Raw genomic sequence first — 13,995 nt, 5'->3', positions numbered from 1 at the left:
GTAAGGTTATATAAGGCATCGGTGAGGCTGAATTTAGAGTATTGTGTACAGTTTTGGTCACCTAGTTACAGGAAGGATGTAAATAAGGTTGAAAGAGTGCAGAGAAGGTTCACAAGGATGTTGTCAGGACTTGAGAAGCCGAGTTACAGAGAGAGATTGAATAGGTTGGGACTTTATTCCCTGGAGCGTAGAAGAATGAGGGGAGATTTGATAGAGGTGTATAAGATTTTGATGGGTATAGATAAGAGTGAATGCAAGCAGGCTTTTTCCTCTGAGGCTAGGGGAGAAAAAAACCAGAGGGCATGGGTTAAGGGTGGAAGGAGAAAAGTTTAAAGGGAATATTAGGGGGGGGCTTCTTCACGCAGAGAGTGGTGGGAGTGTGGAATGAGCTGCTGGATAAAGTGGTATAGGCGGGGTCACTTTTAACATTTGAGAAAAACTTGGACGGGTTCATGGATGAGAGGGGTGTGGAGGGATATGGTCCAAGTGCAGGTCAGTGGGACGAGGCAAAAAATGGTTCGGCACAGACAAGAATGGCCAAAAGGCCTGTTTCTGAGTTGTAATTTTCTATGGTTCTATAAGGTGTTGGAGCTAGTATATTGGCATGCATAGAGAATAAGCTAATGGCAGAAAACAGTGAGTGGGATAAGATATTTTTCAGGTTGGCAACCTGTAACCAGTGGGGTTCCACAGGGATCAGTCCTGAGACTACAATTGTTTATAATATATATTCATGACTTGGAGGAAGGAAGCAAATGTACTGTAGCCAAATTTGCAGACAACCCAAAAATAGGTGGAAAGGCAAGTTGTGAGAGATACTAACAGTTTACAAAAAGACATCGACAGTTTAAGTAAGTGGGCAAAAAGTTGGCAAATAGAGTGTATTGAGGGAAAATATGAAGTCCACTTTGGAAGGGAGAACAAAAGAACAGAGTATTATTTAAATGGAAAAAAACTGCAGAAAGCTGCACCACAAAAGGACTTTGTGAGGAGGTGTGGGATAGAGGGAAAGTTGGCCGATTGGATAGGTAACTGGCTGTCTGATCGAAGACAGAGGGTGGTGGTGGATGGAAAATTTTCGGACTGGAGGCAGGTTGCTAGCGGAGTGCCGCAGGGATCGGTGCTTGGTCCTCTGCTCTTTGTGATTTTTATTAATGACTTAGAGGAGGGGGCTGAAGGGTGGATCAGTAAATTTGCTGATGACACCAAGATTGGTGGAGTAGTGGATGAGGTGGAGGGCTGTTGAAGGCTGCAAAGAGACATAGATAGGATGCAAAGCTGGGCTGAAAAATGGCAAATGGAGTTTAACCCTGATAAATGTGAGGTGATTCATTTTGGTAGGACTAATTTAAATGTGGATTACAGGGTCAAAGGTAGGGTTCTGAAGACTGTGGAGGAACAGAGAGATCTTGGGGTCCATATCCACAGATCTCTAAAGGTTGCCACTCAAGTGGATAGAGCTGTGAAGAAGGCATATAGTGTGTTAGCTTTTATTAACAGGGGGTTGGAGTTTAAGAGCCGTGGGGTTATGCTGCAACTGTACAGGACCTTGGTGAGACCGCATTTGGAATATTGCGTGCAGTTCTGGTCACCTCACTATAAGAAGGATGTGGAAGCGCTGGAAAGAGTGCAGAGGAGATTTACCAGGATGCTGCCTGGTTTGGAGTGTCGGTCTTATGAGGAAAGGTTGAGGGAGCTGGGGCTGTTCTCTCTGGAGCGGAGGAGATTGAGGGGAGACTTAATAGAGGTTTATAAAATGATGAAGGGGATAGATCGAGTGAACGTTCAAAGACTATTTCCTCGGGTGGATGGAGCTATTACAAGGGGGCATAACTATAGGGTTCATGGTGGGAGATATAGGAAGGATATCAGAGGTAGGTTCTTCACGCAGAGAGTGGTTGGGGTGTGGAATGGACTGCCTGCAGTGATAGTGGAGTCAGACACTTTAGGAACATTTAAGCGGTTATTGGATAGGCACATGGAGCACACCTGGATGGTAGGGAGTGGGATAGCTTGATCTTGGTTTCAGATGAAGGTCGGCACAACATCGTGGGCCGAAGGGCCTGTTCTGTGCTGTACTGTTCTATGTTCTATGACTTAGGGGTACTTGTGCACAGAACACAGAAAGTTAGCACACAGGTGCAGCAAGTCATCAGGAATGCTAATGGAATGTTGGCCCTCATTTCAAGGCAGTTGGAGTATAAGAGTAGGGAAGTTTTGCTGCAACTGTACAAGGTACTGGTGAGATGACATCTGGAGTACTGTGAGCAGTTTTGGTTCCCTTATTTATGACGATATTATTTCATTGGAGGCAGTTCAAAGAAGGTTCATTAGGATGATCCCTAGTATGGAGGGATTGTCTTTTGAGCAAAGGTTACACAGGTTTGGACTCTACCCGTTGGAATTTAAAAGAATGAGAGGTGACCTCATTGAAACACATAGGATTCTTAAGAGGCTTGACAGGGTAAATGCTGAGAGGATATTTCCTCTCATGGGAGAGTTTAGGACCAGAGGGCATAGGCTCAGAATAAAGGGGCACAATTGAGGACTGAGATGAGGAAGAATTTCTTCTCTGAGGATTGAGAGTCTTTGGGACTCCTTGCCACAGGAAACTGTGGGGACAGAGTTATAATGTACATTTAAGACTGAGATCGATAGATTTTTGATCAGTCAGGGAATCAGGACTTTTGGGGAAAGCACAGGAAAGTGGACATGAGGAATATCGTCGAATCAGCCATGATCCTATTGAATGGTGGAGCAGGCTGGAGGGGCCGAATTATGTACTCCTGTTTTTATTTCTTATGGTCTTATGTATGGCGCTGAAGTATGCCACTCTGCCTATCTTGTCGATGCCTGCCAAAAAACAAGTCTGCTACCTCTACCCTTTTAGACAGTGAGTTCCATACCTCTACCACCGTCTGGGTGATTTTTTTCCCCCCCTCATCTCCCCTCTAATCTTCTACAATCTCTTTAAATCTATGCCCTCTCGACGGTGACTCTCATACGAAGGGCAATTTGTCCTTCCCATCCACTCTATCCAGACAATTCACAATTTTATATACCTCAATCCCACAGTTTCCCTCCTCACTATCAACTACACGGCCATTCATTGTGTTGGCTGCAAAATTCTTAATCATGTCCTCTACAATTACATCCAAATCATTAATACATAACACAACATGTAGGGAATCACATACTGGGCCCTGTGGAACCCCACTGGAAACAGCTTTTCGATCACAAAAACACCTGTCAAACATTACCTCTTGTTTCTTGCCATTCAGCTAATTTGCTGTCTAATTTGCTACATTCCCCGGGTCCTGTGAACTTTTATTTATTTAACCAGTCTCCCTGTGGGACCTTATCAGAAGTCTTGCTTAAATCCATGTGGGCCACACCAACTGCACTACCATCATCAATCCTCCTTGAGATTGTTATGATCCCAGCTGATACTACTGGTACAAGATTGGAACCCTGGCCCAATAGATCGCAACTTTTGTTTTTATTTAGAGATGTGGATGAACAGAGTCACAGGACTGCTGATTAAATTCTAACAAAAGAATAGAACATTTATCCAACAAGAAAAAATGAACTATAATACACCACTCCTTCACCTCGCCATACCTTTTCAGGGAGAGACAGATTTATAAGAATTATACATATTACAAAATATCTTTCGCTCTAAGGTACGGGGCAGGAGATTCAGAGGGGATTTGAGAAAAAAACCTTTTCACTCGAGGGTTGGTGGGAATCTGGAATGTACTACTTGGCAAGGTAGTGGAGGCCGGAAACCTTACAACCTTTAAAAAATATTTGGATGAGTACTTGAAATATCATAACAATCAAGGACATTGGACAAGTGCAGAAAAATGAGATTAACACGCCTTTAGTGGTAGTTATTGTTGATGCAGACTCGATGGGCCAAAGGATCTTTTGTGGACTGTATGTCTCTATGACTCTAATGTTCTCAGTAAATACATAACCCATGTAAACCATTCAGTGAAATTTGATCAGATATTTTCTGAAACCAAGTGACAGATGCCCCACCCAAACAACTTCTGTGGATTTCTCATCAAATCCCCTCAGATGCTTGTCACACTGAGTTGACTTCCACGAGGATTTCCAAACTCCACTCTTGAAGAACATACTTTGAAATCTTCTCCCACTTTCCGATACCTTCACCAAGAATGTTCTGCAGTCGCTAGTGGCAAAAATGACCTTGACACCAGGGAGGCAATGCACCATCCTGGAATCAGGTCTGTGGCTGCAAAAATGCTTGTCTACTATCCCATATTATTGTTGCTTTTCCAATATTTGTTGTACCTGCTGTACAGCTGAACCACCCTTGGTGCAATGGATTATCACCTTTATCAGTATACGGAACTGATGCACTTTTGGGACTCCTGCACTACCTGCCTGTTTCTTTTTGACTGGTGGTCACTGATTCCCTCTCTTCCTGTGTACCGCTGAGCTCCAGGGTGACTACATTTATACTATCTGTGAAACTCTCAACCTCACAGTTGCACCGCAGTGATGTCAACTGCTACCAGATTGTACAGGGGAAGGACTACATGTTAAAATTCCCCATTGTGTTCCAGCAGTGTTAGTGAGGAGATGTTCTTTTAATTTGCCTGATTTAGTTATTCATAGAATTCCTACAGTGACCATATGGCCAATTGAGTTGGGGAGAGTTACCGAACAAAGAGATCTAGGGGTACAGGTTCATAGCTCCTTGAAAGTGGAGTCACAGGTGGACGGAGTGGTGAAGAAGGCATTCAGCATGCTTGGTTTCATTGGTCAGAACATTGAATACAGGAGTTGGGACGTCTTGTTGAGGTTGGACAAGACATTGGTAATGCCACACTGCGTACAGTTCTGGTCACCCTATTATAGAAAGGATATTATTAAACTAGAAAGAGTGCAGAAGACATTTACTAAGATGCTACCGGGACTTGATGGTTTGAGTTATAAGGAGAGGCTGGATAGACTGGGACTTTTTTCTCTGGAACGCAGAAGGCTGAGGGGTGATCTTATAGAGGTCGATAAAATAATGAGGGGCATAGATCAGCTAGATAGTCAATATCTTTCCCCAAAGTTACGGGAGTCTAAATCTAGAGGGCATAGGTTTAAGGTGAGAGGGGAGAGATACAAAAGGGTCCCGAGAGGCAATTTTTTCACACAGAGAGTGGTGAGTGTCTGGAACAAGCTGCCAGAGGTAATAGTAGAGATGGGTACAATTTTGTCTTTTAAAAAGCATTTAGACAGTTACATGGGTAAGATGGGTATAGAGGGTTATGGGCCAAATGCGGATAATTGGGACTACCGTAGGGGTTTTAAAAAAAAGGGACGGCGTGGACAAGTTGGGCCGAAGGTTCCATGCTGTAAACGTCTATGACTCTGAGTCTGCACCGACTCTCTGATAGAGCATCTTACCTAGGCCCTGCCCCCATAACCCCATGGATTTACCTCACTAAACCCCCTAACCTATAGATCCCTGGACACTAAGGGGCAATTTAGCATAACCAATCCATCTAACCTGCACATCTTTGAACTGTGGGAGGAAACCAGAGCACCCTGAGGAAACTCATATGGACACGGGGAGAGTGTGCAAACTCCACTCAGTCACCCAAGGGTGTAATTGAACCTGGGTCCTGATGCTATGGGGCAACAATGCTAACCATAGAGTTATCGCAGATACAGTTATGCCCGGGTCTTTTAACTTTGATGACATTTACTCTGATTTTACAAAGTATGTTATATGTTGGACTGGCAGTGTGCTGTTTTTTGTCTCTGACATAAGAGTATGGTTGGTTTCCCATTCATTCTCGAGAAAGTTGTTCATTGCAATTAAGGTTTAATACTTGACTCGAGGCTGTGAAAACCCAGACAGGGTGGCAAATAAAAGCCCACACCACAGTCTGAAACACAAACTGGTTCAAGCTGTGAAAATGCAAACTTGTCTCGGGGAAAGCCAAAATTGCAAGTTGCCTCAATCCAGGAGCAGTTACTGTAATTGCAACAGAGTGCTCTGGTCACAGTTGAGAGAAAACTCATTTCCATTAATTTCAGGAAATTGTTGTTTGAGCATTTGGAAATAGAAGTACAAATGTCCCATTTCTAAAAGAACTCCTAAATCAGAAACATTGCAAAACTGGGATGAGAAATTTCTCCACTTGAAGGGTTGTGAATCTTTGGAATTCTCTACCCTGGAGAGCTGTGGATGCTGCATTAATGACTATATTCAACACTGAGATAATGGGTTGTTAGGCACTAAACAATTAAGGGACATGAAAATAATGTGTGAAAGTGGACATGAGGCACTCACCAGCCATGACTTTATTGAAAAGTGAAGCAGTAGGCCACTCGGCCCTTTGAACCTACTTCATCATTAAATAAGTTCATGACTGATCTGATTATAACCTCGACTCCACTTTCCCGCCTACCTACCCGTCAATAAATAACCTTTCACCCTCAATAACCTTTCATCGGACTTTAAAGCACAAAAAAAATGCTCTTTTGTCCATCATGTCTGTGCTGGCCATCAAGCACCTATCTAATCTAATCCTATTTTCCAGCACTTGGTCCTTGTATGCTATGGCATTTCAAGTGCTCATCTAAATGCTTCTTAAATGTTCTGAGGGTTTCCACCTCTATCCAAAAGATGTGCAGGTTAGGTTAATTGGCCATGCTTAATTGCCCCTTAGTGTCAGGGAGATTAGCAGGATGAATACGTGGGGTTATGGGATAGGGCCTGGGTGGGATTGTTATTGGTGCAGGCTTGATGGGCCGAATGGCCTCTTTCGGCAGCGTAGGGATTTTATGTTACCACCCTTTCAGGCAGTTAGTTCCAGATTCCCAGCACCCTCTGAATGAAAATGTTTTTCCTCAAATCCCCTCTAATTCTCCTGCCATTTGCCTTAAAACTATGCCCCCTGGTTATTGACCCCTCTATGAAGGGGGAAATTTCTTCCTATCTACCCTACCTGAGTAGGTGGTGGTGAGTGTCTGGAACAAGCTGCCAGAGGTAGTCGTAGAGGCGGGTACAATTTTGTCTTTTAAAAAGCATTTAGATAGTTACATGGATAAGATGGATATAGGGGGATATGGGCCAAATGCGGGCAATTGGGATAAGCTTAGGGGTTTAAAAAAAAGGGCGGCATGGACAAGTTGGGCCAAAGGGCCTGTTTCCATGCTGTAAACCTCTATGACTCAATGACCTCTGGCGCTCATGATTTTGTATACCTCAATCAGGTCCCCGTCCGCCTTCTCCGCTCTAAAGAAAACAACTCCAGCCTATGCAGTCTCTCTTCGCAGCTGAAATGCTCCAGCCTAGGCAACATTCTGGTGAATCTCCTTGCTTATCAATAATCTATCTACCTTAAAAATATTGAAAAACTGTTTCCACTGCCTTTTGAGAAAAAGAGTTTCAAAGATTTTCGACCTTTGAGAGAAAAAAATTTTCCTCATCACTGTCCTTATTTTTAAGCAGTGACCTGTAGTTCTAGATTCTCCCAAAAGAGCAAGCGTCCTCTCCAACATCGACCCTGATGAGGCCCCTCAGGATCTTGTATGTTTTTATCTAATATATTTCAATGATGCTATGTGTTTGTGTGCTGGAAGCTGTATTTTATACCTTATTCAGATGTGTTTATCTGTGTAATTGACAGGGAGTGAGCCTCACTGCTCAGCGAGCGGCCATTGTAGTGGGCGTGGAGCTGCCAGTCTACGATATCACCAAAAAACACATCATCCTCTCCAATCTCATGGGAGACACAGTCTACACACACTTTCTGTAAGTTTCCAAAAAAAACAACCTGCTATCATTGATATAGCACTTTTAACATTAAAAAAAAGCATTTCAAGACACTTCACAAGGGTGTGAGGGAAAACGGATAGAAAGGCAAAGGAGATGGACAATCAGAGAACAATTAACAGGATAAAAAGCAAACTGGCTACAAAACAGAAAACAGACTGTCGTCCCAATTAATTCTGAGCAGCAAAATTTAAACATATCCAGTTTGCTCCTGATTTAAAATTCTTTAACTTGAATTAAAATTACCCAAAAATGCCTCAATGGAAATTTGTTCTTTGAATAATTCTCTGAATTTAAGTAACTTGGTTAATTTGGATTTGAATTTTCATCCCAAAATATGTCATAGATGCCAGTAATTTGATTTCTATCTGATGAAAACCCAAACAACGAGCCAAGGCTGACTCTTTCCTGAAAAGGCCAATGAATCCAGCAAAGAATTTGGAATTAATCCTTCCTTTGTATCTCAGATTAGGTGCTGCAGAAACTGAGTAGGGAGCCAAACATTTTCCCAGTGTGTGGTGAAACTCCAGAACTTCATCTCATAAATTCAAAGGCACCTTTACTGTAGCTGATAAGTTGCATCTATGCTTGCTTTATTCAGGAAATTTTCCAGTGGGGCAAATGCTGGTTTGGCATGGTAGAAAAGTCAACTTTTCAGATTGTGATTCGAAACCCCCTGATGATTCCATCACGTTATTAATCTCTAATCCGTAAAAACAATTCAGTGGTCTAGGTGACTGTCATTATTCTTGAGTGACTGCAGCACTGTAACACAAGTATGATATTGCAAGGCAGAGATTAACAGCATGGGACTCATGTTGAAGTGCCCAAAGAATCCATTCAGCACTGTCAATACGTCTCACCAGATTTTAGATGAGCTGGGTGAATCTGGCTGGGTGAATTTGGCTGAGAGGATCTCCACACAGCAACACCAGTCATCTGAAGCCACAAAGTTGAGTGAAGATGTGAGTTGGAATCCATTGTCCTGTTAATGAGAGAGGTTAGAAGGTCCATTTTATGGACTGATTCAGGTAGAATCTTATTTCTGGTTTGAAGTGTCAGTCACACCCATAAACAGCTGCAATGTCTTCACTATTCTGGAAGTTGCCCAATATCTACCTGTGCAAAAGTGTAACCCTTGTGAGCTGAATCAATTTTTAATATCTTCACATGTCCATTTTCTCCAAGAAGGGCACAGCGGCACAGGGACAACATGGTGGCACAGTGGTTAGCACTGCTGCCTCACAGTGCCAGGGACCCAGGTTCAATTCTGGCCTCGGGTCACTGTCTGTGTAGAGTTTGCACATTCTCTGCATGTCTGCGTGGGTTTCCTCCGGATGCTCCGGTTTCCTCCCACACTCCTGACATCCCTCCAACCTATCCACAACACCACCAACCTTTGTGTCGTCGGCAAACCTACCAACCCATCCCTCCACTTCCTCATCCAGGTCATTTATGAAAATGACAAACAGCAAGGGTCCCAGAACAGATCCCTGGTGCACTCCACTGGTGACCGACGTCCATTCAGAAAAAGACCCATCTACAACCACTCTTTGCCTTCTGCAGGCAAGCCAGTTCTGAATCCACAAGGCAACAGCTCCTTGGATCCCATGCCCTCTCACTTTCTCGAGAAGTCTTGCATGGGGGAACCTTTCCTTCGTCAATGTGTTTAGTCACATTTTCAAAGAACTCCACCAGGCTCGTAAGGCACGATTTGCCTTTGACAAAGCCCTGCTGACTACTTTTGAGCATACTAAACTTCTCTAAATGTTCATAAATCCTGTCCCTCGGGATCTTCTCCATCAACTTACCAACCACTGAGGTTAGACTCACCGGTTGGTAATTTCCTGGACTAGCCCTATTCCCTTCTTTGAATATAGGAACCACATCCGCAATCCTCCAATCCTCCGGAACCTCTCCCGTCTCCATCGATGACGCAAAGATCATCGCCAGAGGCTCTGCAATCTCTTCCCTCACCTCCCACAGGAACCTGGGGTACATCCCATCCAGTCCTGGCGACTTATCTATCTTGATGCTATTCAAAATTTCCAACACATCCTCTTTCTTAGAATAAACAGGTCTTTTTCCAAATGGCAGGCAGTGACTTGTGGGGTACTTCAGGGATTAGTGCTGGGACCCAGCTATTCACTATATATATTAATGATTTAGATGGGGTACTAAATGTCATATTTCAAGTTTGCATTTGACACAAAACTGGGTGGGAGGGTGAGCTGTGAGAAGGATGAAGAGATCCTTCAGTGTGATTTAGACAGGTTGAGTGAGTGGGCAAATGAATGGCAGATGCAGTATAATTTGGATAAATGTGAGGTCATCCACTTTGGTAGCAAAAACGGGAAGGCCAATTACTCTCTGGCCATAAATTAGGAGAGGAGAATGTGCAATGAGGTCTGGCTGTCTCGCAGACCAATCACTGAAGGTAAGCATACAGGTGCAACAGGCAGTGAAGAAGGAAGATGGCATGTTGGCCGCCTTAGAAAGCGGATTCAAGTGTAAGAGCAGAGATGTCTTGCTGCAATTATACAGGACCTTGGTGAGTCCACACCTGGAATATTGTGTGCTGTTTTGATCTCCTTATCTGAGGAAGGATGTTCTTGCTATGGAGGGAGTGCAGAGAAGGTTTCCCAGACTTATCACTGGGATGGCAGGACTGACATATGAGGAGGGATTGAGTTGGTTAGGATTGTATTTTCTGTGAAGAGTAAGGGGACCTCATGTAAGCCTAAATAATCCTGACAGGATAGATGGAAGAAGGATGTTCCTGAGGGTAGGAATGTCCAGGAGCAGGGGTCACAGTCTGAGGATGCAGGGTAAACCTTTTAGGACTGAGATGAGGCAAATCTTTACCCAGAGAGTGGTCAGTCTTTGGAATTCGCTGCCACAGAAAGTAGTTGAGGCCAAAACATTGTATGTTTTCAAGAAGCCGTTATATCTAACTCTTGGGGTGAGGATATGATGAGGTGGGGGAGGTGGGATATATTGAGTTGAATGATCAGCCATGATCATAATTAATAGCAGAGCAGGTTCGAGGGACCAAATGGCCTCCTCCTGCACCTATTTTCTATGTTTCTATGTAAGAGCATAGAGGTTATGCTGAACTTACACAAAACACTAGTCAGACCTCAGCTGGAATATTATGTACAGTTCTGGGTGTCACACTATCGGAAAGATGTGAATATATTGGAGAGAGTGCGGGAAGAGATTTACAGGAATGATTCCAGGGCTGAGAAATGTCAGTTATGAGGATAAATTGGAGAATCTGGGACTGTTTGCCTTGGCAAGGAGAAAGCTAGGAGAAATTTGATAAAGATGTTCAAAGTCATGATGGGGCTGGACGGGATAGAGAAGAAGAAACTGTTGTCCCTCATAAAAGGATCAAGAACGAGACGGCATAGATTTAATGTGATTTGCAACAGAAGCAAATGTGATGTTTTCACACAGCGAGTGGTTTGGGTCTGGAATGCAGTACTTGGAAGTGTGATGGAGGCAGGCTCAATCGAGGCATTTAAGAGGGCATGAGATGATTATTTGAATAGAAACAATGTGCAGGGTTACGGGGAAAAGGCAGGGGAATGGCACTAAGTCATGATGCTCGTTTGGACAGCTCGTTCAGACACAATTGGCCAAATGGCCTCTTTCTGTGCCATATCAATCCCATGATTCTGAAAATGGGTAATACCATAATAATGGATGACTTCAATTTACATATAGACTAGGTAAAGTTGATTAGATGAGTTACTGGACTATATCTGAGATGGTTTCCTGGAGCAAAACATTGAGGAACCAACTAGGAATTCAGCTATGTTAGGTATAAAACGAAAAAGAGTGGCTCAAGTAAACATTGGTCCTTTAGAGGATGAGAAGGGGGATGTAATAACTGGAAATGAGAAAATGGCTGAGACATTGAACAGGTATTTTGTGTCGGTCTTCACAGTGGAAGACACAAATAACATGCCAAAAATTGATGACAAGAAGGCTATGGGATGGGATTTACGACCATTTAGAAAGATGCGGATTAATCCGGGATAGTCAGCACGGATTTGTGAAGGGCAAATCGTGCCTCACAAATTTGATAGAATTTTTTGAGGAGGTAACTAGGTGTGTTGATGAAGGTAGGGCAGTTGATGTCATATACATGGATTTTAGTAAGGCGTTTGATAAGGTCCCCCATGGTCGGCTTATGATGAAAGTAAGGAGGTGTGGGATAGAGGGAAAGTTGGCCGATTGGATAGGTAACTGGCTATCTGATCGAAGACAGAGGGTGGTGGTGGATGGAAAATTTTCGGACTGGAGGCAGGTTGCTAGCGGAGTGCCGCAGGGATCAGTGCTTGGTCCTCTGCTCTTTGTGATTTTTATTAATGACTTAGAGGAAGGGGCTGAAGGGTGGATCAGTAAATTTGCTGATGACACCAAGATTGGTGGAGTAGTGGATGAGGTGGAGGGGTGTTGTAGGCTGCAAAGAGACATAGATAGGATGCAAAGCTGGGCTGAAAAATGGCAAATGGAGTTTAACCCTGATAAATGTGAGGTGATTCATTTTGGTCGGACAAATTTAAATGTGGATTACAGGGTCAAAGGTAGGGTTCTGAAGACTGTGGAGGAACAGAGAGATCTTGGGGTCCATATCCACAGATCTCTAAAGGTTGCCACTCAAGTGGATAGAGCTGTGAAGAAGGCATATAGTGTGTCAGCTTTTATTAACAGGGGGTTGGAGTTTAAGAGCCGTGGGGTTATGCTGCAACTGTACAGGACCTTGGTGAGACCGCATTTGGAATATTGCGTGCAGTTCTGGTCACCTCACTATAAGAAGGATGTGGAAGCGCTGGAGAGAGTGCAGAGGAGATTTACCAGGATGCTGCCTGGTTTGGAGTGTCGGTCTTATGAGGAAAGGTTGAGGGAGCTGGGGCTGTTCTCTCTGGAGCGGAGGAGATTGAGGGGAGACTTAATAGAGGTTTATAAAATGATGAAGGGGATAGATCAAGTGAACGTTCAAAGACTATTTCCTCGGGTGGATGGAGCTATTACAAGGGGGCATAACTATAGGGTTCATGGTGGGAGATATAGGAAGGATATCAGAGGTAGGTTCTTCACGCAGAGAGTGGTTGGGGTGTGGAATGGACTGCCTGCAGTGATAGTGGAGTCAGACACTTTAGGAACATTTAAGCGGTTATTGGATAGGCACATGGAGCACACCAGGATGGTAGGGAGTGGGATAGCTTGATCTTGGTTTCAGATGAAGGTCGGCACAACATCGTGGGCCGAAGGGCCTGTTCTGTGCTGTACTGTTCTATGTTCTATGTTCTATGGCAGGTGAGAACCTAGAAACTGTCATTGGGCAAGTTAATGGAGCTAAAGGTAGACAAGTCTCCTGGTCCTGATGGAATGCATCCCAGGGTACTAAAAGAGATGGCGGGAGAAATAGCAAATGCACTCTTGGTAATTTACCAAAATTCGCTGGACTCTGAGGTGGTTCCCGCAGATTGGAAAACTGCAAATGTGACGCCACTGTTTAAAAAAGGAGATAGACAAAAGGGGGGTAACTATAGGCCGGTTAGCTTAACTTCTGTAGTAGGGAAAATGCTTGAATCTATCATCAAGGAAGAAATAGCGTGACATCTGGATATAAATTGTCCCATTGGTAAGACGCAGCATGGGTTCATGAAGGGCAGGTCATGTTTGACTAATTTGGTGGAATTCTTTGAGAACATTACATGCGCAGTGGACAATGGGGAACCTGTGGATGTGGTGAATCTGGATTTCCAGAAGGCATTTGACAAGGTGGCACACCAAAGACATAAGATAAAAGTGCATGGTGTTACGGGTAATGTATTAGCATGGGTAGAGGATTTGTTAACTAACAGAAAGCAAAGAGTGGGGGTAAATGGGTGTTTTTCTGGTTGGTGATCAGTGACTAGTGGTGTGCTTCAGGGATCAGTGTTGGGACCACAATTGCTTACGATTTACATGGATGATTTGGAGTTGGGGACCAAGTGTAGTGTGTCAAAATTCGCAGATGACACTAAAATGGGTGGAAGAGCAAAGTGTGCAGAGGACGCTGAAAGTCTGCAAAGGGATATAGATAATCTAAGTGAGTCGGCGAGGGTCTGGCAGATGGAGTACAATGTTGGTAAATGTGAGGTCATCCATTTTGGTAGGAATAACAGCAA

At 43.8% G+C, this 13,995-nt stretch overlaps 1 protein-coding gene across 1 annotated transcript in view; it reads left to right on the top strand.

Annotated features, from left to right (window-relative positions):
* slc25a14 (solute carrier family 25 member 14) overlaps window positions 1-13,995 on the top strand; it is a 148,180-nt gene that overhangs the window by 93,410 nt on the left and 40,775 nt on the right. The window contains exon 7 of the mRNA XM_078211201.1: window positions 7,665-7,789. Coding sequence (XP_078067327.1) covers window positions 7,665-7,789 — 125 coding nt within the window. The remainder of the gene's footprint in view (window positions 1-7,664; window positions 7,790-13,995) is intronic.

Source organism: Mustelus asterias, chromosome 4 (assembly GCF_964213995.1).
Source record: "Mustelus asterias chromosome 4, sMusAst1.hap1.1, whole genome shotgun sequence".
NCBI classification, from domain to species: domain Eukaryota; kingdom Metazoa; phylum Chordata; class Chondrichthyes; order Carcharhiniformes; family Triakidae; genus Mustelus; species Mustelus asterias.
The sequence above is the reverse complement of the archived record's forward strand: the minus strand, read 5'-3'. Positions and strand labels throughout refer to the sequence as shown.